Below are 27,288 nucleotides of genomic sequence, written 5' to 3'. Positions count from 1 at the left end.
AAATTGGGGACCATCACTAGATCATCATAGCCAAGCTGGAAGTACCAATGAATGAAGATGTTTGGAGAGGCCTCTAGTCTCTATGATTTCCTGGATGACTAGGGCCGAGGCTTCTGTACCACATGAGATTATTCGTGTAGAGCTTGCTACTACCCCGCTAGTCATAGAGGTACTTACCAGGTCCAATCTCTTTTATAGATAATATTTGGGATCTCCCCAAAGATGGATATGCTCGCCTAACTTTGGGGTCTTCTCGACAGCTTGCCTCACGGGGAGACACATCTTGTTGGTATGCACAGATGACATCCTTGTTTCGGCTACATGTGTCACAAACTGCTGACGCGTCAAAGCCCTGAAGAAGGGAGCCTACTTGCAGATGTCGGCCGAGGGGCCTAAACCCTAAGAAGAACAAGTAACAGAAGAAGAAGTCCTACCAACTTATGGGGACCCTATCCGATGGGGCCCCAAGTGACATAAAGGATTAAAATAAAGCAGGACGCACACACACACACACACACACACAAACTGATGATGTGGCAGATTTTCAAAAATTGCCCTGACATGATGACGTGGTAGACTGTACGGATTTCCGCATTTTGTGCTGACTGGTGTACGGATTTTTGTGATTTACGCTAGCAGCTTTTTTGCATTGCTTTTGGACCATAAGCTTTTCAGTTTGAAGGATTTTCATGTAAAACTGCTTTTGGGGCCTAGGGCCTTTAAATATGAGGCTAGGGCCCATTCTCTGGCAGCTTCCTGGAGAAGGTGCGGAGTCTAGAGTACCGGCTTGTACTGTGTTGATGCAATATAAAGAAATACCGAAAGGGGTGCCAAGGTTTGGGGCCAATACTCTCTGGGGTGAAATTCCGCCACTCCGCGTTGTGTGTCATCTCTCTTTCAATCCAGTTGTTATTGAAGTGCTAAAAGTATGTTCAGTCTGTTCTTTTCTTTTGGCACGTAGTGCCCGTCTTGTGACAACATGGATTTAGTATGGATTTAGGCGAGGCATGGCGACTCTTCCATGAGCACTCCTCCCCACCCGTCATCACTTTCACGGAGGTATGGGGTCAGTATGCATCATCTCTCTTCAGCGTCTCGAGGCAACCACCTCTTCCAGATCCGCCAAAGCCATGCCCACACACATGTGCTTTCTTTACCGCTGAGCTGGTAAAGAAAGCCATTGACACGATGAAGACTAGGAGAGCATATGATCACGATGGCCTGGTAGCAGTGCATTTTATACTTGCCAAAGATTTGCGTGCAGAGCTTCTAGCAGGATGTTCAACCGTGCCATGTGTGAGGGCCTACCTGATACTTGGATTTTGTCCACGATTGTACCTATCTTCAAGTCAAATGACCCTATGGAGCCTTGGAACTACCGCACTATCATGATTGGACACACATTGGCACAGTTGTACGCATCTATTCTTGAGCAACAGTTGAGTAGATGGGCAGAGAGAGAGGGTGTACGAGCAACAAGACAGGCGGGTTTCAGGAGATATTTCTCTACTCTTGATCATATCTTCACACTCATAGCTATTATTGAGGGGAGATCACGTGGGAGACGGCTCTATCGTTGCTTTGTGGACTTTCGCAAAGCCTTCGATACAGTGCCCAGAGCTAGATTGATGCGCAGACTGCAAGAGATGGAGGTTCCAAAGGAGTTGATTTGGGGGATCACTGCTCTATACAAGTCAGTAGTGGGGCATGTACGCACTCCAAGAGATTTCTGATTTGGTTCACTCAACTATTGGGGTGAAACAGGGCTGCCCGCTATCTCCTACACTATTTGGCATGTATGTGGATGAGGTTGTTGACTACATTGAGAGGGATGGTGATAGAGGAGCACCTACTTTTACATATGGCCAGGAGACGATAGAGTACACAAATGCATACACCTATCTTGGGGTAGTCTTCAGTGGACCGGCATTTTCATCGAGGAGAGCAGCAAAGACTAGATTGACGAGAGCTTGCACTTCCGCAAAGCCTTTGATACAGTGCCCAGAGCTAGATTGATGTGCAGGTTGCAGGAGATGGGGGTACCCACAGAGTTGATTGGGGATCATGGTTCAATACAAGCCAGTAGTAGGGCATGTACGCACTCCAGAGGGGATTTCTGATTTGGTTCACTCCACTTTCGGGGTGAAACAAGGCTGCACACTATCTCCTACACTATTTGGCATGTATGTGGACGAGGTTACTGACTAGATTAAGAGGGATAGTGATAGAGGAGCACACTTAGCAAGGACATGGATCCCACTATTGTTATATGCTGATGATATTGTTGATTTTTCACTCCCCGAAGGCGATGCAACATCATTTGGATGCTTTGTACACATTTGCCCACGATAGTGGATTTTTTGTTAACTTGGGGAAAACCAATGTTAACTTATGGTGTTTAACACCACACCAAGCGTCACCATGAAACGCGTTTCGATAGGTCAGGACAGGTGAAACGTTTCGGGCCTTGAAACGTTTCGCTCACCAAGTGAAACACAAGCCGTTTCACTAACAAGAAGTTACCATAGTTTTAGTTTCAAAGTCCTCAAATGCACGTTTCGGTCTCACGTTTCACTGTGCTCTCATTTTGGACTGAAACGTTTCGTGGTGAAACGCCACGTTTCAGGGTGAAACGTTTCGCGGTTACGTTCGGACTCCACACCACAGTAAGTCAGGAGGAAAGCACCCGCATTTACATATGGCCAGGAGACGATAAAGTATACATATGCATACACCTATCTTGGGGTAGTCTTCAGTGAACCGGTACTTTCATTGAGGAGAGCAGCAGAGAATAGATTGACGAGAGCTTATGCAACCTTGGGAAGATTGGAGAAGATGTGTTCATAAGTTCAGTTTCAGAACCTCGAACAAAGCTATGGCTTTTTGACACTCTAGTGGCTTCAGTCATGCTTTACGGGGTTCAGATTTGGGGACCCTTGGTGGACCACCATGGCAGATCTGGTAGGATGGAGATGTATGGAGAGGCCTCTAGTCTCTATGATCTCTTGGATGATTCGAGCCGAGCTAGCTGCCCCCCCTCTTGTGGTCGAGGCCCTTACTAGATCAGTATCCTCCATGCATAAGTTATGGGACTCGGCTAGCCCTTGAGTCATCCCAACAACTAGCGCTATAAGGGGACACAGCATGCTAGTATGGGCAGATGACATCATGGTTTCAGTTGCATGGCTTCAGCATGGATAGACTACCTCCGTTCCAGTACTCCTTGGATGCACCCTCCCTATCTCTCACACGGATAGAGATCACTAGACTCATACGTCAAGGTTTGATTCAGCTAGATACCAAAAGCACATGGACACAACCGATACAAGAGTTGGGCACGAAGATGGCTTTCTATAGAGAGCATCTTCTCCAACTAACAAAGGATGGATATGTGATCAAACCTGCCTATATGGACACTCATTTATCCTATCGAATACCATGTGCTATTGGTCAGATGCGCACATCATCGCATCAGCTAGAGATTCAAACTTGCAGATTTTAGGAGAGTATCAACAGAGGCTAGGATATGTCATTTGTGTCATATAGAGCCAGAGATAGAGTTACATCACATTTGTCATTGTCCGGTATACCATGAGATACGAGGCCACTTTCAATGTCTATTCAGAGAGGGCTTTGGACCGTTGGCTAGAGTCATGAGATATCAGAATCAGAGATGCCCCAAGTTGTTTCTGCTAGAGCTGCGCAGACACAGGGAGAGTCTCTTGGAGGAGATCAGGCAGTGGGAGACATTCACAGAGGGAGATCATTGACTTCTTTAGAGCAGGGACTCAGCAACCAGATGAGCATGCTTCAAGCAGACTTCAAAGCCCACTTATACCAGAGGTATATTAGTCGACATAGCCATTGAGCTCAAGAGAGCTAGATGCCCACGTCTACAAGGGCGACCACGACATCGACGGAGGCTCCATCAGAGGATCGGGACTATTCTAGCACGACATGGGAGATGCCTAGTAAGACTATTTACAGAGGCAGACATTGACGAAGCTCTTCAACGATCGATGCAATACTTTCTTAGACAATGCTTGATGCCGGGCATCCTCGGGCATTGATGATGATCTTCATGAATTTAGTATTTCACTTTACTTCATTTTTATTTTTGTACCCAGACCTTGGATTAGATCCACCAAGATGTATCAATTTGGTCTCATAGGTCATTTTGGCCTTTTGAACACGTTTAACATTTCATTTCATCTCTCTCTCTCTCTCTCTCTCTCTCTCTCTCTCTCTCTCTCTCTCTCTCTCTCTCTCTCTCTCTCTCTCTCTCTCTCTCTCTCTCTCTCTCTCTCTCTCTCTCTCTCTCTCTCTCTCTCTCTCTCTCTCTCTCTCTCTCTCTCTCTCTCTCTCTCTCTCTAGCGCACAGGCTACGAGCAACAGCCCCTACTCGCTACACCTTCACTCAGGAGACGGACTCTGTATACATAGATGGGATCTACAGACGCCTGTGCACAGAGGAGCCAGGGCGACCTCTGGAGGAGCTTACTACTATACTGGCACAGACACTACATGATGCAACAGCAGGAAAAATCCACATACCCAGCCTGAGCAGAGACGTCATTCGGGGAGCATGCCCCAGAACAGTTGGTATGATGGGGAATGCCAAGACACTAGAGCTAGACTTCAGAGGGAGGTGCTTTTGGGGGACATCACTCACAAGCGGTCACAGATTGACTTTCGACGCCTAGTGCGACGGAAGAAGAGGGCATTTTTGGCTCGCCTAGAGCAGGATCTATACCAGCTATTCTTGAGTCAGGACTCACATGAGGCATGGAGGCTCTTTCATGAGCACTACCCCCCCCCTCCCTGCCATCACTTCTACAGAGGCCTGGGGCCAGTATGCATCATCTTTGTACACAGTCCCTGAGCAACCCCCCCCCCCCTTCCCGACCCCCCCGATCCATGCCCACACACATGTGCTTTTTTCACCGCTGAGATGGTGAGGAAGGCCATTGACAAGATGAGGACTGGGAGAGCATATGATCATGATGGCTTAGTGGTTGAGCATTTCACACATGCCAGAGATTTACTAGCAGAGCTTCTAGCAATTATGTTTAATCGTGCCATGTGTGAATGCTTGCCTGATACTTGGAGCCTATCTACTATTGTATCTATCTTCAGGTCGGGAGGACCCTATGGAGCCTCGGAACTATCGCACTATCATGATTGGACACACATTGGCACGGTTGTATGCATCTATTCTTGAGCAGCAGCTGAGTAGATGGGCAGAGAGGGAGGGGATACGCGCAACCGGGCAGGCAGGTTTCAGGAGGGGTTTTTCTACTCTTGACCATATCTTGACACTCATAGCCATCATTGAGGAGGGCAGATCGCATGGGAGACGGATCTATTGTAGCTTTGTGGATTTCCGCAAAGCATTTGACACAGTGCCCAGAGCTAGATTGATGCGCAGATTACAGCAGACAGGAGTACCCACAGAGCTCATTTGGGGGGTCATGGCATTATACAGGTCAATAGTGGGGCATGTACGCACCCCAGAGGGTCTATCCACACCGGTTTACTCCACTATTGGGGTGAAGCAGGGCTGCTCACTTTCTCCTACTCTATTTGGTATGTATGTAGATGAGGTTTTTGACTGCACTGAGAGAGATGGTGATAGAGGTGCACAGCTGGCAGGGACATGGATTCCACTATTGTTATATGCTGATGATATTGTGTTGATCTCCGACTCTCCGGAGGGGATGCAACGTCACTTGGATGCTTTGCATAGGTTTGCCCAAGAAAGTGGTTTGTCCGTCAACCTTGGTAAAACCAAGGTCATGGTATTTAATACCACCCCACAATGGATCAGGAGGTTAGCACCCGCCTTCACATACGGCCAGGAGAAGGTGGAGTATACAGATGCTTACACTTACCATGGAGTGGTTTTTAGTGGGCCAGCATTTTCATTGAGGAGGGCAGCAGAGACTAGATTGACCAGAGCCCATGCAACATTCGGTAGATTGCAAAGGATGTGTTCACAGGTTCAGTTTCAGGAGCCTCGGACAAAGCTCTGGCTCTTTGACACTTTGGTGGCTTCACATTGCTTTATGGAGCTGAGATTTGGGGACCTTCACTGAATCTTCAAGGGAGGACAGGCCGCAGTGATGGATGGGGGACATGGAGAAGCCTCTGGTCTCTATGATCTCGCGGCTTATTAATGCCAAGGCTTCAGTGCCACGTGCTATTGTACGAGCAGAGCTAGCTGCCCCCCACTGGTGGTTGAGGCGCTCACCAAATCTGTCTCCTTCATACACCGCATGTGGGAACTTCCCAGAGACAGATATGCACACCTTGCACTTGAGTCCTCTCAACAGTTAGCCATGCAGGGAGATATAGCATGCTGGTATGGGGAGATGACATCATGGTTTCAAGCGCATGGGTTCAACATAGACAGATCGTCAGGCTCATTCGCCAGGACTTGACTCAGTTAGACACCAAGAGGACATGGATACAGCTAGCACAGGAGCTGGGCACGAAGATGGCTTTCTATAGACAGCATCTCCTCCAGCTTACGGAGGATGGTTTTGTGACTAGGCCCAGATACATGGACACCCACTTGTCTCATGGGATACGATGTGCTATTGGCCAGATACGCACATCTTCACACCAATTGCAGATCGAAACAAGGAGATACAGTGGAGTACCAGCAGAGCCCTGGACATGCCCCCTGTGTGACATCGAGCCTGAGACAGAGTTGCACTACACTTGCCACTACCCCATCTACTACAAGATACGAGGCCGCTTCCATTGCTTGTTCAAAGAGGGCTTTGGCCCATTCTCTAGAGTCATGCGGTACGAGGATCAGAGATGCTTGGGTTTGTTTTTGCTCGAGCTGCGCACACACAGAGAGCTTGATGAGAGGAGAGGCTAGCCAATCTCAGAGACAGATCACAGACTTCTTTAGAGCTGCCATTGGACACCCGGAGGAGTTACTACCACAGCAGAGCTCGTCGCTTTACACCAGAGGCATACTGATGGACCGAGCGACTGAGCTGGGGAGATCCAGACGCCCACGATTGCAGAGGACTACACAGCATCAACGGAGGCTGCATCAGAGGATTCGGGTCACTTTGGCTTGACATGCACGACACTTGATCAGACTACTGACCATGGAGGAGATTGATGAGATCCGCCAACAACCAATGCTGGATCTCCTGTGATCTAGCTATCCCAGCTAGCTGTTTAGCTGCTTAGTCCACACCTAGCAGTTTACGAATCCATAGTATTTTATTTTGTCATTTTTGTCATCTTGTTACTTTGACTTTGTATCAGATCCACCACATTGTAACTTTCTGGTCTCATAGGTCACTTTGGCCTTTTGAAGACGTTAATATAACATTTCATCTCTCTCTGTGTGGGTGAGACTGAGAGCTGAGACAGGCAGATTCTTATACATTGCTATATGTTACTTTCCCCCTAGCACATCAGTCTATACCTCACCTAGAGGGCAATCCCCTTTCTCTATACTTGATGATGACATATGGGAGTTCTCTAGAGATGGAGATATCATTCTCTTGGGAGACTTTAATACCAGGACGGCCAACTCCCAAACGGTATTTTATGATACCTCGGAGGAGATGCTTAGAGAGATGGATATATCGGGGATGGGGCTTGACAGACACTCACAGGATAGAGAGCACACAGAGTATGGGAGATATCTCATGGAGATGACTACTACGCATGGTCTGGCCATACTTAATGGTCTAGAGATTTTTCCTTCGTCTGGGGGATTCACATGCTTTCCACACAGACATGGAGCCAGTACAGTGGACTATGTCATGACTTCACCGAGCTTCATCTCTAATATTCAGGATCTCAATGTGGGTCCTAGGCTTGTTGGAGTAGCAGTGGACCATGCTCTCCTGACTTTTTCAATCTCTTTCCAGTATAGTGCCTCTCAGACACCACGGAGGATTGCACACACACGGTATACTTTTACACCAGAGACGGCGGACTCAATTTATGTGGAAGAGATTTACAGACGGATGTGGGCAGCCGAGCCTGTATATACCGTGGAGGAGATCACCACTTTATTGATGGAGATCTTGCATGGGGCAGCAGCAAAGGCATACCCACACACTCAACTAGATCAGAGAAGACGTTCTGGGAACATGCCTCAGAATAGTTGGTATGATGAGGAGTGCAGAGAGATGAGAGTTCAGATTCAAAGCGAGCTTATACTTGAAGTCATTACATATAGACAGTCTCGGATTGCCCTTCGACGTTTAGTGCGACGGAAGAAGCGGACCTTCTTAGCCCAAATGGAACATGATTTGTATCAGCTCTTTTTGAGTCGAGATTCAGGTGAGGCCTGGCGTCTCTTCCATGAGCACTCACCTCCTCCAGTGATTACTTCTCCCGAGATTTGGGGTCAGTATGCAGCATCATTATATACAGTACCTAGGCAACCACCATTACCAGACCCTCTAGAGCCATGTCCAGCCACTAGTACCTTCTTTACCACTGAGATGGTGAAGAACGCCATTAACAGGATGAGGACTAGGCGAGCATATGATCATGATGGTTTGGTGGCATAGCACTTGATACATGCTAGAGATTTACTGTCAGAGGTTCTTGCGTGGTTGTTTAACCGTGTCATGTGTGAGGGACTACCCGAGTCTTGGAGGTTATCTACAATTGTACCTCTCTTCAAGGCAGGGAACCCCACGGTGCAAGGGAACTACCGAACTATTATGATAGGGCACACATTGGCACGGTTGTATGCATCCATTCTTAAATAGCAACTGAGTAAATGGGCAGAAAGTGAGGGCATACGAGCAGCAGGACAAGCTCGATTCAGGAGGGGTTTCTCCACTTTGGACCATATTCTTACACTCAGAGCCATTATTGAGGAGGATCGGGCACATGGGAGACAGATGTATTGTTGCTTTGTGGACTTCCGCAAAGCATTTGACACAGTGCCGAGGGCGAGATTGATGCACAGGTCACTACAATTGGGAGTACCCACAGAGATCATATGGGGGATCATGGCTTTATACGGCTCAGTGACTGGCCAGGTATGCACCCTTGAGGGGATTTCTGACATTGTTCATTCCACTATTGGAGTGAAACAGGGGTGTCCTTTGTCCCCTACACTTTTTGGTATGTATGTAGATGAGGTCTCTGACTACATTGACAGAGAGGGTGACAGAGGCGCTCAGCTAGCAGGGACATGGATCCCTTTATTATTATATGCTGATGATATTGTGTTAATATCAGAGTCGCCAGAAGGCATGCAGAGACAGTTGGATGCATTGCACAACTTTGCAGAGGATAGTGGACTGTCTATGAACCTTGGTAAAACCAAGGTTATGGTGTTTAACACCACATCACAATGGGTCAAGAGATCGGCACCTACACTCGTATATGGTCAGGACACTGTGGAGTACGCAAATGAATATACATATCTGGGGGTGGTATTCACAGGACCGAGGTTTACTCTGAGGAGAGCAACAGAGACTAGACTGTTCAGAGCCTATGCAGCCTTGGGAGGGCTAGAGAGGATGTGTTCGCAGGTTCAGTTTCAAGAACCACGGACAAAGCTATGGCTCTTTGATACTTTGGTTGCTTCAGCTATGCTTTATGGGGTCCAGGTTTGGGGACCATCTGTGAATCATGACAGTTGGAGGAACATGGAAAGACCCTTGGTATTTATGATATCCCGGATGATTAGAGCCAAGGTCTCCGTACCACATGCGATTATTCGAGCGGAGGTAGCCGCCCCTCCTATAGAGATTGAGGCTCTTACCAGATCAATGTCCTTTATGCACAGTCTATGGGATACACATAGAGGCAGATATACTAGATTGGCTCTTGAGTCCTCTAGACAGTTAGCGATGCACGAAGACGCATCATGTTGGTATGCGCAGATGACCTCATGGTTTCAGAGGCATGGTCTCAGCATGGATAGATTGCCTCCTTTTCAATATTCCCTGGATGCACCCTCCCTGCCAGTCACTCGGACGGAGATCACTAGACTCATTCGTCAGGATCTTATACAGTTGGACACCAGGAGGACATGGGTAGAGCCGATGCAAGAGTTGGACACGAAGATGGCTTTCTACAAAGAGCATCTTCTCCAACTTTCGGGAGATGGGTTTGTGACTCGTCCGAGCTACATGGACACTCATTTGTCTCATGGTCTACGATCTGCTATTGGTCAGATTCGCACATCCTCACACCAGCTGGGGATTGAGACGGGTAGATTCAGAGGGATACCACCGGAGTCTAGGATATGCCAACTATGCGGTAGAGAGCCAGAGACAAAGCTACACTACATATGCCACTGCACTGTGTATTATGAGATAGGAGGGCGCTTCCATTGCTTATTCAAGGAGGGTTTTGGACCCCTAGCTAGAGTCATGAGGTACCAGGATCAGAGATGCCTTGGCTTATATCTACTTGAGTTACACCGACGTAGAGATAGTCTGTTGAGAAGACATGGAGTACGACAGTCACAGAGACAGATCACAAACTTCTTTGGATCGAGGGAGCCAGGAGACCAACCACCAGCACAAGGTGGTACCCGCATTCATACCAGAGGCACCCTCATTGACAGGGCGACTGAGCTAGGGAGATCGAGACGACCACGACCGAGACACAGGAGCACACTCCATCGGCGGAGACTCCAATAGAGGATCAGAGGCATTCTAGCACGACACCCAGATTGTCATTGAGGGCCTATTCTACATTTTCACATTTCACATTTCACATTTCACACTTCATTTTCAGTTTTCATTTTTACTTTCAGTACTTTTTGTACTTGTACTTCAGACATTGTATTAGACTCGCCACTTTGTATCTGATGGTCTCATAGGTCATTTTGGCCTTTTGAAGACGTTAATATATCATTTCATTTCTCTCTCTCTCTCTCTCTCTCTCTCTCTCTCTCTCTCTCTCTCTCTCTCTCTCTCTCTCTCTCTCTCTCTCTCTCTCTCTCTCTCTCTCTCTCTCTCTCTCTCTCTCTCTCTCTCTCTCTCTCTCTCTCTCTCTCTCTCTCTCTCTGCACTGCACTATGTATTATGAGATACGAGGGCGAGGGCGCTTCCATTGCTTATTCAGGGAGGGTTTTGGACCCCTAGATAGAGTCATGAGGTATCAAGATCAGAGATGCCTTGGCTTATATCTACTTGAGCTACACCGACATAGAGATAGTCTGTTGAGGAGACATGGAGCACGACAGTCGCAGAGACAGATCACAGACTTCTTTGGATCGAGGGAGCCAAGAGACCAACCACCAGCACAGAGTTGTACCCGCATTCATACGAGAGGCACCCTCATTGACAGGGCGACTAAGCTCGGGAGATCGAGACGACCACGACCGAGACACAGGAGCAAACTCCATCGACGGAGACTCCAACAGAGGATCAGAGGCATTCTAGCACGACACCCAAATTGTCATTGAGGGTCTATTCTACATTTTCACATTTCACACTCATTTTCAGTTTTCATTTTTACTTTCAGTACTTTTTGTACTTGTACTTCAGACGTTGTAGATTCACCACTTTGTATCTGATGGTCTCATAGGTCATTTTGGCCTTTTGAAGACGTTAATATATCATTTCATTTCATCTCTCTCTCTCTCTCTCTCTCTCTCTCTCTCTCTCTCTCTCTCTCTCTCTCTCTCTCTCTCTCTCTCTCTCTCTCTCTCTCTCTCTCTCTCTCTCTCTCTCTCTCTCTCTCTCTCTCTCTCTCTCTCTCTCTCTCTGTGAACTATGTCAGATATCCCCTCTGATGTGCGTACATGGCCCATCACTGAACTGTACAATGCCATAATCCCCCATATCAGCTCTGTGGGTACCCCCAATTCTATAAGTCGGCGCATCAATCTGGCCCTCGGTACTGTGTCAAAAGCTTTGCGGAAATCCACAAAGCTGCAGTATATCCGTCTACCATGTGCTCGACCCTCCTCAATGATAGCTCTGAGTGTAAAGACATGATCTAGTGTGGAGAAACCCCTCCTGAAACCAGCCTGCCCAGGTGCCCGTATGCCCATAATCTCTGCCCAACTGCTCAGCCTATGCTCAAGGATGGATGCATATAAACGTGCCAATGTGTGTCCTACCATGATAGTACGGTAATTCCCCGGCACTGTGGGGTCTCCTGTCTTGAAGATAGGTACGATAGTAGATAATCTCCAAGACTCAAGGAAGCCCTCACACATGACACGGTTGAATAACCGTGCAAGCATCTCTGCCAACAAATCCCCAGCATGTATAATGTGCTCTGCTACCAAACCCTCATGATCCTCTGCCCGTCTGGTCTTCATCCTGTCAATGGCCTCCTTTACCATCTCAGTGGTAAAGAAGGTGCTCGTAGCCGGACATGGCTGTGGTGGGTCTAGTAGTGGTGGTTGTCCAGGTACAGTGTATAAAGATGTTGCATACTGCCCCCATATCTCTGTAGAAGTAATCACTGGTGGGGGAGACTTCTCATGGAATAGACGCCAAGCCTCTCCTGAATCTCTATTAAGGAAGAGCTGATATAAATCTTGCTCCATCTAGACCAAGAAAGCTCGCTTCTTCCGTCGCACTAGTCGTCGTGTAGCAATACGAGACTGTCTATAAGTACCTGATCACTCCCAATGTAAGCTCGCGCTGTATCTGAGCTCTACTCTGTCGACACTCCTCATCATACCAGCTGTTTTGAGGCATGTGCCCAGAACGACGTTCTGACCAGGCTGAGTGTGTGGGTATGCCTCTGTCTGCCCAATGTAATGTCACTGTCAGCATAGATGTGATCTCCTCCACTGTATATACTAGCTCTGATGTGCATAAAAGCCTACGTATCTCCTCTGCATAGATTGAGTCAGTCTCTGGTGTAAAAGTATAGCGTGGATGTCTACCACCCCGTGAGGCGTGAGATGTACTGTACTCAAAGGAGACTGATAATGTCAAAAGTGCATAATCTATTGCTATCCCTAGAGGCCTGGGCCCCACTGTGAAATCCTGAATGTGAGAGATAAAGCTCGGATGTGTCAGAACATAGTCTACAGTGCTGGACCCATGCCTGTGTGGAAAACAAGTAAAACCTGTAGACAATGGGAAAGTCGGTAAGCCATTCACTATGGCTAAACTGTGTGAGTAGTCGTCATCTCCCTCAGTTATCTCCCATACTCTGTATGCTCTCTGTCGTGTGAGCATCTCTCAAGTCCCATCTCCTCTGGCTCCAGCTCTCTAAGCATCTCCTCTGAGGTGTCATAGAAGACCGTCTGTGAGCTGCCTGTACGGGCATTGAAATCCCCCCAGGAGTATGATGTCTCCATCTCTGGAGAACTCCCAGATATCATCATCAAGTACAGAGTAAGGAGACTGTCCTCTGGGTGAAGCATATACTGAAGTGCTGGGAGGAAAATAGCATATGGCGATGTACAAGAAACGTCCAGTCTCTGCCCTCAACCTCACCCACAAGTATCTGGCTTGATCATCTCTCCGAACTATGTGCAGTAGTGGTTGGAGCTCCTCTCTGAAAAGAACTGCTACACCTCCTGATCCTCTAGTCCCATGCGCAGATCTGGTGCTTGTCCGGCAAGCTGTCTCCCATCTGTATCCTGATATGTGCGGCATCAACTGTCCTGGAGCCTGATGAGTCTCTGAGTAGAAAACAATGTCTCTGTCTTTGAAGCTGTCCTCAAAGGCCCCCACATCAAGTCTATACGAACCATTACAGTTCCAAACCGCCATCCTGAGAGTGGTCCCATAGGTCTCGCACCGTCATGTAGAGCGGTGCTCTGTAATCACTACTCGTCCATTTCTGTAGAAAGCTAACTTTCCCTTCTCCCTTGCTGCTATAATCTCTGGCATGACCTCTCTCATATGTGCAAGCTGTGAGAGCATAAGATCATCTCCTAAAAAGATACCTGTTTTCTTGAGGGTTGGCCTCTTCTTTAAAAATTCTTTCTTTTCTTCCATGGAGGGAAAGCACAAAATGAGAGCCCGTCCTTTTGAACTCTCGCCATTACCTTTTGATAGCAAGAGGACATGGATAGAGCCAGCACGGGAGTTGGGTACGAAGAGGGTTTTCTATAGAGAGCATCTTCTCCAACTCACGACAGACGGATTTGTCACACGGGCCAGTTACATGGACACACATCTATCTCATGGGTTACGATGTGCTATAGGCCAGATTCGCACATCTTCACACCAGCTTGGGATTGAGACAGGTAGATTCAGAGGCATACCAGCAGACAGTAGGATATGTCAGTTATGCCATGTAGAGCCAGAGACAGAGTTTCACTACATATGTCGCTGCACAGTCTACTATGAGATACGGGGACGCTTTCATTGTTTATTCAGAGATGGTTTTGACTCGCTAGATAGAGTCATGAGATATCAGGATCAAAGATGTCTCGGATTATTCCTACTTGAGATACAGAGACATAGAGACGCTCTATTGAATGGGCAAAGACAGAGACAGTCCCAAAGACGCATCTCAGATTTCTTCAGTCTGAGTACCACAGAGGCAGAGGGGACACCACCATCACAGAGCTCGGTTCCCATCCATACACACACCAACGGTACTCTCATTGATCGAGCTATAGAGTTAGGGAGATCGAGACGACCGCGACTGATGAGGAGGGGAGCCACGCAGCACCGGCGGAGATTGCGGCAGAGGATCCACACAATTCTAGCACGACACCCAGAGTGTCGATCAGGATAGGCTTCATGCTACTGTTATATTGTATCATGGTGACATTTATCCCCACTTTGTACCTTTATGGTATGATACCATTGATCAGCCTACCAGCCACCCATAGGAGTCGGTACTCCTATCAGTTTCCTTGTTTGTAGTTTTCTTTGTTTGTACCCAGACTTGGTACTAGACTCATCATTGTAATCAGTTGGTCTCATAGGTCATTTTGGCCTTTTGTAGACGTTAATATATCATTTCATTTCATTTCATATCTCTCTCTCTCTCTCTCTCTCTCTCTCTCTCTCTCTCTCTCTCTCTCTCTCTCTCTCTCTCTCTCTCTCTCTCTCTCTCTCTCTCTCTCTCTCATTGGTCAGATACGCACATACTCACATCAGCTGGAGATTGAGACTGGTAGATTCAGAGGGATACCGGCAGACAACAGGATATGCCGCTTATGCCAGCTAGAGCGAGAGACAGAGCTTGTCATTGCACAATGAGATTCATGGCCTTATTCAGAGAGGGTTTCGGTCCTTTCTCTAGGGTCATGAGTTATGAGGATCAGAGATGTCTTGGGCTATACTTGAGTTACACAGATATAGACACTTTACTGTGAAGAGCTAGAGAGAGACACTCCCAGAGACAGATTACAGGTTTCTTTTCACTAGATATGAGACAGCCAGAGGAGCAGCCATCACTGCAGAGCTCGGCCCACACTCATTTGACCACTACCGGCACTCTCATCGGCCGAGCACTGGAGCTACGGAGATACAGACGGCTACGAGGATGGATTCTAGTAGTAGTAGTATTTTTGTTCTAGTCTTTTTGTACCCAGACATGGTATCAGATTCACAATTTTGTAACAGTTAAGCCTCATAGGTCATTTTGGCCTTTTGAAGACGATAATATAACATTTCATTTCATCTCTCTCTCCCTTGTTTCCCTGTCACTAATGAAGGAGAAAAGTCTAAAAAATCAACAAGAATTATCCCAGGATTTACCATCAAGATCATTCAGCAGAGAAATGAAGGAAAGCTTTCCAAATTATGCTGACTGATGACTTTTATCTGCACGTAATGGAGGTGTAGGCTCATAAGGAGACAGCATTTCTTCATGGGTTTTTACACCTTCCTGAGATGTATGCTTAAAATACGTCGGAAACAAGCCTACAGAAATAAATATGTATGCCCTCCGAATCATTTATAGGAGTTCTGTCAAAATATTCAGCAGGGAAGAAGATTTTCTTTTATAGCTCTTGCACTTTAAAGGGTCTCGTAAAAGCCATAGACCAGTGAATGCTATTACGTCTCCGCAAGTTTCCGATAGTTCATCGAAACACCCACAGCCACATACATACATAGCCTTGCATCAGGTGTCAAAGACCAGCTATTTCTATGACTCACTCACTCTTTGAAAGACGAAAAGAAACTATGCCAGCACCTAGATTAGCATTCCACATGCATATTTCAGAAAATATTCTATGCGCAAGAAAAAAGGAGTTCCAACATATTGCTATGTTTTCCCTCATTGCTAGTAGGATTTCACAACTTGAAAAACTTAATTAGAGACTAGAGCTGGTTTATTGTTTGCCACTGTAAGAACAGAAAGTGCTAATTATAACCTACTGATCTTGGATGATTGTGCACAATCTTGCATGCATCTTCATTGCTCAAGTACTCCCATAGCCCATCAGAAGCAAAAATGCAAAACTTGTGATGTCGCTGAAAGTTCCAGGCCTTCACTGTTGGGTCAGCTGACAAGACGGCCCGCTTCAGAGGCTCAGCAAGTCTAAAGTTACCCTGCAGTATTTGTCCATTCACATCTGGAGACTTCAAATAAAGATCTCCAATCGACTTTGTTACCTGCACAAGTTAATATCTGTTTGTTATGTATCATGTCACTGAAATTGACTCAAGCAAAATCTCATTTGACAGGGATCTACTTCACGATTTGAGGACATAAAAAACAACAAGTTAATCTGTTCATTATGTATCACGTCAATGAAATTGCCTCAAGCAAAATCTCATTTGACAGGGACTTACTTCACGATTTCGTTCATATGTTCCTCAACACACAAAAAACAAAAACCCATGAGGATAACGCAAAAACTTGAACTTCATTAGCAACCATAATCAAAATATTGATGAAAAGGGGGATAATGAGCAAAATGGGCATCACTTAGAGCATGCGGGAAATCCGAAAGATGTGGATCCAAGTTTTTTAAAAATCTCAAGTACTCAAAAGAAGGTATGCACAAACATATGAAAAGGGGGATAATGAGCAAAATGGGCATCACTTAGAGCATGCGGGAAATCAAAGTAGATTGGCAATACAAAGGATCCAAGTTTTTTTTAAATCTCAAGTACTCAAAAGAAGGTATGCACAAGCATATGAAAATGAAGAGATACGAGTATATGACAGCTAATATATGACTCACAACATGTGAGAGACGTCCAAGTGTGATTGTTGCAAACCGTACTAAATGCAATGGAAAAACAAATAAAGTCTGATACCATCATGTGTGTGGTGTGTGTGTGTGTGTGTGTGTGTGTGTGTGTGTGTGTGTGTGTGTGTGTGTGTGTGTGTGTGCGCGCGCGCGCGCGTGCGTGAGAGTATTTGCAGTATCGACTGCTCCTGCGTTGTCTTTGCCTCTGCGCGCTCGCGGCAGTGTGCTTATAATGTGGGAGACATCTCTCTTGAAGCCTATAGGATTTTCTTTGCCTTTGCACGCTCGCAACACTACACTATGCTTCTGATGTGGGAGACATCTCTCTTGAAGCATATAGGATTTTCTTTGATTGTCTCTAGCTTTCGGAGCATCACAATGCTCGTCTTTTGTATTCCGTTATTGTGGGTTTTCCTCACTTTGAGGTTTCCCACTTGTAAATTAAATCAAAATATACACAACAAAAAGAGTGTGTGGTGAGAGTCCACAGCCTTCCGTCATCAGTTTTTGTACAGCTTTGAGTGCATGTCCCTAAGCTTTGTGAGAGAGAGAGAGAGAGAGAGAGAGAGAGAGAGAGAGAGAGAGAGAGAGAGAGAGAGAGAGAGAGAGAGAGAGAACTTGCAAAAGCAAAAAAAATAAAAAAAGAGTGAGTGTGTGTGAACATCTGTTAGAGTGCGTATTAGGCATCTGGAAGGAGTGAAGTGATTGATTGTGAAGTGAGGGCCTCCTTCCAGAGTGTGTTTTGCTTCAGAGAAGGTGCTGCATTTCGAATTTTGAAGATACATGACAGATCACTTTTGCATCTACAAACAGCATAAAGCAATGGGCTCATCATCAACGGATGCTTTGTCTCTCAGTAAGGGAGTGCCTGCATGAGGATTTTGAGGATGCTTGTAGATCATGGGAGGGTCTAGAACCTGAGAAAGAGGTCTTCATTTCAGTCTAGCAGTTAATGGATCTTGTTGCCCAATACACGTTGAATGAGGTAATACTTTTCTTTCCTGTTAAAATGCCTACGGCACAAGATGTGGGACAATGGGTGGATTTTTTGCTTAAGCGGCAAGTGAATCAAGGAGTTTATTTCGGGCCCCGTGGGTTTTATGAGGTTTTGGTGACCGACAATGAAGCCAGAGATGCCAGCTTGGAATTATCCCCTTGTTTTTTAACACCCAAATGGGACATGGTGAATTTGGAGGAGTATATGCTTTCACAGCCTCTAGCAAGAGTGCCAGATTATGGTGTGACATCTCTTCTTACTGTTGGCGTTCTGATGCATTCCATTTTGGAGATTTTAATAATGCTCTAAACCATGTGGATAATACTACTGGTAGATCGCATATGTTGCATGTAGAATGTCAGGCATGGGATCATATGATGCGCTCTTGTGATGCATTGGACTTGTGGCCGCTTTTACACGATGAAGATGCAGGATTCACTTTCCAGCACATTGTTCAATCCTCTTACAGAGCCCGACTTCTTCGTTGGTATCTTTTTCACAAACAGGAGTATGATGCCTTTGTGTGTGATCTGAGGATTGATTATACTTTAGGCCTTTCGACTCATCTCCCATATGTCTGACTTTGTGCTTCGGCCCGTCATTTGATGCTGCTTCTTTACCCGGCAGTAGCTTTTACATGTCAATAATGCGTATCCGAAGCATGAAGCTTTTCATGATATGATTAGGAATATAATTCCACCCTTGATCTTGCAGATGCACATGGATATGGATGTTGCATGGTTCCGTTTCATTACGTGTATTCAATGTATTTTTAGTGATTATAGCAAGTATTATATGTCTCAGTTGTGGGGCAATGTTCAGCACACACGAGATGTATGTCAACAATTAATGCATAAGGCTAACTTCTCCCGCTTTCGCAAGCCGAACTTAATAGCCCGCACGATTATACAACATAATGATGAGAGAAAATTGGCTAAATGGCAAATTCGTGCATGGCAACATACTTTTGCTGAGAAGGGGCGTGCCTCCAAATAATTCTTTTTGGATTTACGTCCACATGTTCTCACCAAGAAAGCCATGCTCTTGCCTGTTTTGGTGGAGCAGCAACAGCCCTTGATGCTTATGATTTCGCATTTATGTGGTAGTATTGTCACGTCTTCCTTTGGTCTCACTGACACCCCTCGTATTGGGAGGACATCTTTGGGCAACTTGAGGGTCATATACCAAAATGTCCCTTTACTTCATCCTTGGTTGTTGATTGGAAGGCTATTACCTTGCACTTGTCCTAGCATGGTCGCCAATCCTCTCAAGGTACCTTCCTTCGGTTGGAAGGCATTCACTAGAGCAAAGCGTTCTCTCTCAATGTGAGAACTTAGAGATTAGCTTAATGTGTGTAATACTAATGCTAATTAATATGCTAATACCAATAACAAGAGAGTGCAAGATAGGAGATTGCACTTAATAAGCGAAAACTCAACCATGTACAAATGAGAGCAGCATATGTGCTTTCTATACAAGTTGAGGTAAACACTCAAGACATTGGATATTTCTTACATGTGGAATTTTAGGTAAGTGGGATAGCACATGTGAAAAGTTAGGTAGGTGGAATAGTATATATTGGAGTTGAGATATATGGGTGGACTCAAGACATTGGATATTTCTCACATGTGGAATTTTAGGTAAGTGGGATAGCACATGTGAAAAGTTAGGTAGGTGGAATAGTATATATTGGAGTTGAGATATATGGGTGGACTCAAGACATTGGATATTTCTCACATGTGGAATTTTAGGTAAGTGGGATAGCACATGTGAAAAGTTAGGTAGGTGGAATAGTATATATTGGAGTTGAGATATATGGGTGGAAAGAGTCTACCCTTATTAAGTTACATCCCCCCTTTAGAGTAGACTTCTCGTTGCAACACATTGAGATTGATGACATATACCTAAATGCCCAGATTCACCTTTGAGGGAAAGTGCGGGGTACAGACCCATGATAGTCACCACAAGACAATAAAACCATCAGCTACATCACGCATAGTATTGACTAAATACCACGACATCCCCACTAACCTCGTCAGTGTCACGTGACACATCCAACCCTATGTGTCCGTGGACAAGCTACAGCATGATCAGGGTTCAGTCAATCCAATCAGTCTAGATTTAGAAGTGATCTGGCACTTTTGTGAGTCTATTCGTAGACAGCCAATCGACGTGAGGTGGGAAAAAGCAACCTTGGTGTGAGCGCAAGGCCGCCAAGGAGTGCGCCCGCAGAAAGGAGTAGAACTCGGGTGAAGAGAAGATCCTTCTCAAACACGGTTTGCAAGCGAAAGAAAACCGCAAGATCCTCAAGAACCCAAGACCCTCAAGAACCCAAGTTCCTCGTGAACTTAAGAACCAAAGATCATAGTGCATGGTCGTCACCCGAAGCGGAATGGATACTTCGCATACAGGTGATGAGCATAAGAGAGGCGACGAAGGATCTCCCCACCAGGAGATTTTTCCAACCCTCCCCCTTCGCCATCTATGCCACGAGTTGGACTCACGTCAATGGAGGCGATGGTCAAGTCGATGTTGGACATGATGGCACAACAAAAAGAAACGAATCGAGTGGCGTTGGCACAACTCGCAAGCAAAGCAGAACAACAAAAAGCTAAGGACCGTGAGTGCGACGAAAGAAACGCAAGACTTACCGCAGAACAAGCAACTAAGGACCGTGAGCGCGACGAAAGAAACGCAAGACTTGCCGCACAACAAGAAGACAATCGCATTGCTTTAGAACGCGAACGCGACGCACGGAAAGAAAGAAAAGAACTAAGAAAGGATGAAGCGGCCGCACAAAGCGCGGCCTTGGAGATCGAGCGAGAGGCTCAAAGAGAACTACGAACTCAAGAATTGGTTCGACAGATACTTGCCTCGAAGACCGAACCACCCAAAGATCCTGGGAGTTCCTCAAGTGGTGCAAGCCACGATGCGGATTCCAACCATCCAATCACAGAGAAGTTAACTTCCAATGAGTATGACGGTAAGATAGATGCTACGGTTATTCATTCTTGGTTGCATCAATTTAATGCTTATTTTGCGACAACTAAGAAGACAAGGAGTAGCAAAGTTTTGACGGCAACTATGTACTTTGCCGGTGATGCCATCAATTGGTACCACGCATGGCAAGAGGCACAGTTAGCCGCGCACCTAGAGGAAGCCGACGAATTCACGTCCCTTTCCTTCAATTGGGCTGATTTCCAAGACAAGCTCAAGGCGCGGTTTATGCCACCTCAGTACCTTGCACGATTGAAGGACGATTAGCGTGCTCTCAAGCAAAATGGTATGCCGGTTATGTCTTTTTCTAATCGTGTTTTGCAGCTCGGTACCCAATTACACAAGTCGGATGATGAACGCAAAGAGGCATTCCTTTTTGGATTAGACGACTATATCAAGTTTGATGTAGAAGTCTTCGATCCAATCGATCTCAACAAGGCGCTAATGATTGCTCTCGCACAGGAGATGAAGCACAACAAGGGAAAGCCTAAGGAAAACAAGACGTCCACAAGTACCTCGCAAACTTCTCAAAACCGTCAGGACGGTAAGAACGGTAACTCTTCTAACCAATCTTCCAACAGTCTCTCAGAAAAGAATTCTTCCAATGAATCTAAGGGTAAGGCTAACACAATTGCTAAACCTAAGCTTACTCCAGATGAAAAGGTAGCACAAGGAATTGTAGGAGGATACATCACGTCGGAAGAGCAAAGCACTTATTCTAAGGAAGGTCGTTGTTATCATTGTCACATTAAGGGTCACATAAAAAGAACATGTCCTAAGCTCGACTCTAATGACAATACGAGTGTGCCCATGTTTCTCATGACCCTCCCGTTGATGATTCTCTCATTAAATGTTATGGTCGTACGTCGGGGCAACGTTTTGTCATATTGTTTGACCCAGGTAGTATGCATGATGTGATCAATCCCTCTCGTTGAGAGAACCCGCCTCGAAGTTAGTCCGAGATCTCCTATCGAGGTCTCTGGCTTTGCTCTCGGTATGGACGCTCTCATCACGAAGGAGTGCCTTGATGTGTTGTTTGCAATTCAACAAGCTGCCTTCACTAGAAGATTTGTTGTTTCTCCTCTCTCAGGATGTGATATGATTTTGGGCGTTCGATGGTTTCGTGATAATAACCCTCTCATTGGTTTTGAGGCTAACACTTTCACTCTCAATGCCAAAAGTGATTCTCCCATTGTCATTCATGGAGAAGACATTGTTCATTCTCCCCCTCTCATTGCTATGCAGGACAAGATTGAAAGGATTCGGGAAAAGGAGAGTCTCTTAGTCTCTTCTTTACCCAAGCCTAACACACAGGATTTGCATATTTGTGAGCAGCATGATGATTTGCATGATCAAGATGTGATTTCTCACAAGTATGATGAGTTGCAGGAAGAAGACGTGATTGTTCACAAGGATGATGAGTTAGTTGACGCTTTTTCTAGCGAAGCTAACCTCGTTGCAGATTCGATCTTGGCTCTCGAGCCTAAGTCCAAAGAACCCTCACAGGAAGTATTATGTGTTCACATGATTGATACGCACGCATTGTTCGAGTGTTTCATTCGTGATCGTTTCATGTATTTTAGTCAGCATCATTATGTGATCCCTTTTCCTACGCATGACATATTGTATGTTGAGCACGTTTCTCTCATGGATGAGCACGAATGTATGCGGATTTTTCATGAAAAGCTGAAAAGTATGTATGTAAGGAAGTCACATTCCATGTCTCTTCCTTGGCATGACACAGTTTCCGAAAGAGCACATGAAAGTATGAGCACCAAGCGTGGGCATTTCCATTGTGTTTTGCCACAGTTGATTGCTCTAGATCATAAGAGAGAGATTCGATCTCATTGTTTGCATGTGTTTGATGAACGGGTTGTCACTCCGTCTCTTTGTTCATCTACATTGCATGCACAGTCTTTGAGGAAGACAAGATTTTTTCCACTCACTTTACATGGAATGGGTATGTTCATGGTTTTGTGTTGGAAATGGTTTCAAGAATTTTCAACCATGGAGATTCTTGAAGACGAAAGAAGTACGTCTCTAGACGAAGTTGAAGCATTGAAGGAGCCATAGAAGACTTTTGTGTCGCTTTTGGCGCGGCCCAAAGAAGCAAGTGTTGCAAACCTTTATGAAGTTCAAGTACCGCACGACCCACACGTCAGAGTGGGCCGACGAAGAGTCCCTTCCAAGATTCCGGATGCTATTAACGATCTCCCTCGACGCCATACATTTCGATACCAGTACCTCACTTTGAAAAGGAGGGGATGTCACGTGACACATCCAACCCTATGTGTCCGTGGACAAGCTACAGCATGATCAGGGTTCAGTGAGTCCAGTCAGTCTAGATTTAGAAGTGATCTGGCACTTTTGTGAGTCTATTCGTAGACCGTGCATGCCCAGTCACTTAGAGTAGATGCATATCCTATGGTTGCACACAGCATGATCATCAGTATTCCCATTAGAATCCATTAGCATCAGTTCGGGGATTTTTCCAATGCATTTAGTCTATTTTTCCCATTTTTGACATTTTTCACTTATTATTTTTAAGTGACTTTCCAACAAAAGTAGGTAGGGCAATTTTGCTAAGTTAATATATAAGCAACCCTAGACTAGCACTCTTGGGCAGATGAGCAAGGAGCACAACAGGCCTTCAGGCAAGAACCCCTCAACACCCACAAGCACCTGGCGTTTTCAGCTTTGCCTCATCGCCAACACATTCAGCTAGCGTTTTTGTTCATCACCACAGTCCCTAGCCCTGGCGTTTCAGTCCCTTCATCGCCATAGTATCAGATAGGCCAACGTTTTTACTAACGCTACAGGCAGCCCCAGCGTTTTCCATTTTCAGCCCTTGTTGCAGCAGATGGACCAGCGTTTTCAGCCTTAGGAACAGCAGCAGATTCAACCCTAGCCACTTGCAAAAGATCGGCATTTTCAGCCATAAAAAATGCAGCCAAAACAGCATTTTTCAGCCACCCAAAACAGTCCCAGATTTTCAGCGCATCATCATCGACATCGTCACCGACATAGAGTCAGAATTCAGCAGATAGAAGATTAGCAGATTTCAGCCCATAGCATTTTTGGACAACAGTAGAAAGATTGCAGATTTCAGCCCTTAGGTCGACTTCGTCATCACCGTCGTCATCGTCGACATAGCCTAGACTTGCATTAGTCTCATGCATACCATTTGTACCAGATTGTGCAATCAATAGAAGACCACTCTCGCCAACGAGAGTGGGGCTTTCGGAGGAGGGTTTTACAACGTCTCTGGTGTCGTATCTCTCTTCTCTCTATCTTTCAATCTCATACACTTGCACGCACAGTGTCCATTCACTTTGTTTGTGATCATAGCATTCTCTCTTTAAGAACGGAAGGCTCTACCTTCCATAAGAACAAAAGGAACCTTGAGCAAATATGGATCACTAATCTTGAGAAAATACAACATTCATTCCGTTGCACCTAACAATCAATGCCCAATAGTGGGTGTAGAACTAGATACTAACATATGCTCCCCAACACAACACACACCACATGCACACACACATGAGCATACATCAACACCCTCTCAAAGAGAAGATCATCCAATATGATCAAACTCAAATCGCGAGATGAGGTTATTTGTTTGGTGGCGAGCACAGATTTGGTGAGAAAATCTACCCAATTTTCTACAAATGGTACATACACCAACTTGATAAGACCATTTGCGACCAATTCTTTCAAAAGATGAAAGCTTACCTTAATGTGTTTGAGCTTGGAGAAGAAGGAGGGTGATTGTGTAAGTGCGATAGTAGATTGTGTAGCAGGCTACAGTGTCACTTTCACAAGACACGCAATTAGTATAGTTGGTCTGGTCTGGGTCCACTACACGGACTCTCTAGGCTGGGCAGTGACACGTGGCAGGGATACGGACGGTGGTCTATTGGACATCGTGGCCAAGTCACCACCACCAGTTTGGAGATAGACTTGGATGGCTGACATTTATGAGCCGTTGGTGGCTCTTTGCGGTGGTACATATGAGCAGTAGCTGTTGGGTCAGGATTATCATCTTCTTCATATATGGTCCAGCATCATCGTCTAGGATAGCGAGACTATACACAACACGTCTGCACCATCCCTTCACATCTGAGCCTCGACACCCCCATTGTACCCGTGAGTTTTGGGCTGGAGCTGAGTGTGCTGCCACGCCAGAGTCTGTATCAATTCTTTGAGATAGTTGAGTCCATATTGTCACAAAGTGATGACGTGGCTGCCAGAAAGCCTAATTTTGTTGAAACCCTAATCCTAAAATCAAAAACCTAATTCTGATGAAACCCTAACCCTAAAATCAAAAACACTAACCCTAATCCTAACCCTAACTGCAGTAACCCTGATTTTGCTGACGTAGCAGCTGTACAGATCTCTGTGATTTGCGGGAGATTCACGGAAGCTTTGGGCAACTTTTTGGTTTGCTTTTTTCCTACGCAATTGGGAGAGAGAGCCTCTTTGCTTTAATTTACTGAGAGAGAGAGAGAGAGAGAGAGAGAGAGAGAGAGAGAGAAACCTCTTTGCTTTATTTTAGCAAGAGAGAGAAAGAGAAACTGCTTTATTTTTGCAAAGCTTTTAAGCTTTTGATTTTCAGCTTTTGGGGTTCTGCTTTTGACATCCCTTGTACGTTTAAATTTGTGGGCAGACCTATCACAACTCAGAGCATCTGGACGCAAAGTCCGAGTGTGAGCGCTTGCCCGCACTCTTGTACTTTGAACTCGGATTAATACAAAAAGAAATACCAAAAGGGGCGCCAGTCTTTGGGGCCAATATCTCTAGGCACGAAACTCCGTCGGGCCAGTGTCGAATAAATTGTGAATTGTTTTGAAGTTGTTATTTGGTGCTGTCGTGGTAGATTCTTGGCTTGGAGTGTCCAAGTCTGTTACAATGGTATCAGAGCACGGCCGATTTCTCTTCTACGGGAAATCCGATCCCAATTTTTTTTTTTCCACGGCATCTATGGCTTCAGGCAAGGAGAAGTCGACTGCCTCTGCATCCGGGAGATGTGGGAAGGGATCACAACGAAGATTCACGCGATGAGTATGGCCCGCCTCAGCCTACTCAGGCGGAGCGTCAAGAGATGGAGCACCGACAATTGATCGGCGATGCAACAAAGATGATGCTTAATTTTGCCCCAAGGACCCGAAAATGGTAAAATATATGAGCAAGACCTCTTTGGACGAGGTGCACACGCAGTGGCAAAAAACCACACCACAACCCCCAAAACCCGCTCTCAAGAAACCTCTTATTCCCAATAAGTATACAAAGAAGGATGCACGACTTGCTCAGCTTTTTGACGCGCAAAAACAAAGCTAAAAAGCACGGCAAAAAGCAGAAGAAAGGCACTGACTTCCCGGGTTATTTGGGTCGTCAGTCTACTTTTGAAAAAGCAAGAAAACAGAAGAAGCGTGTTCGATTTGAAGGAGTACCCAATTCTTCTTCTTCTAACAGTTCTTCTAGCTCATCTGATTCGAGCGAAGAAGACCGAAAAGGCAAAAAGCGAAGCAAGAAGCAACGCTTCGGAAAGGGCAAGAAAAAGGCAAAGACGTCTAAATCTCGCCCCGTGAGTGACAGTTTTACAGAGGACTGGTCTACAGAAAGTTCAAACTCTGATGAGAGCAACTTTTATGCAAAGAAGAAGAATTTTTACAAAGCCAACCAATATGACTTTCTCGAAGACAAAAGCAAGAAAGTCCGAGAGTTTAAGGAAGGTGGACAATCAATTAAATTTGACACGTTTTCAAGATATAGAGATGCTTCAAGGCTTTGTCTTTTGTACAACAGTTTGACATCGCTTTCGCAGGAGGACGTTCCTCAAAGCACTCTAAGATTCGGAGAGCTGCCTCTTACTTTAAAGGGAATGCTCGAACTTAGTGGTGTATGCTTCTATAAAGCAAGACTACGCCAATTAAATGGCAGAAATTCAAGAGGCTTTTTATTTCTTCTTGGTTGACTCGAGAGTATGAACGGGATATTCGAACTGCTTGGAACCATCTTCGGATGACCAAGAAAGATACACTGGACGCTTATTGCGAGAGATTCTGGAGCTGTTTTCTACCCGTCTCTTCATTTAAGAAGATCTTGTTCAAGGAGCAGATTGAGCGGTTTACCTTGGAGGATTCACAATGCATTTCATGTGAGTCTCTTGAAACCTTTCAAAGGTAATGTGCTTGATAATAAG

At 45.6% G+C, this 27,288-nt stretch overlaps 1 protein-coding gene across 1 annotated transcript in view; it reads right to left on the bottom strand.

Annotated features, from left to right (window-relative positions):
• The window catches only part of LOC147445387 (putative protein phosphatase 2C 43), an 80,059-nt gene that overhangs the window by 17,588 nt on the left and 35,183 nt on the right, over positions 1-27,288 (bottom strand). Inside the window, exon 3 of the mRNA XM_086524897.1 lies at positions 16,272-16,508. Within this exon, the coding sequence (XP_086381023.1) occupies positions 16,272-16,508 (237 nt within the window). The remainder of the gene's footprint in view (positions 1-16,271; positions 16,509-27,288) is intronic.

Source organism: Adiantum capillus-veneris, chromosome 12, assembly GCF_014529385.1.
Source record: "Adiantum capillus-veneris isolate H3 chromosome 12, ASM1452938v2, whole genome shotgun sequence".
In the NCBI taxonomy this organism is placed as follows: Eukaryota; Viridiplantae; Streptophyta; class Polypodiopsida; order Polypodiales; family Pteridaceae; genus Adiantum; species Adiantum capillus-veneris.
This window is presented reverse-complemented; position numbering and strand designations above follow the sequence as displayed.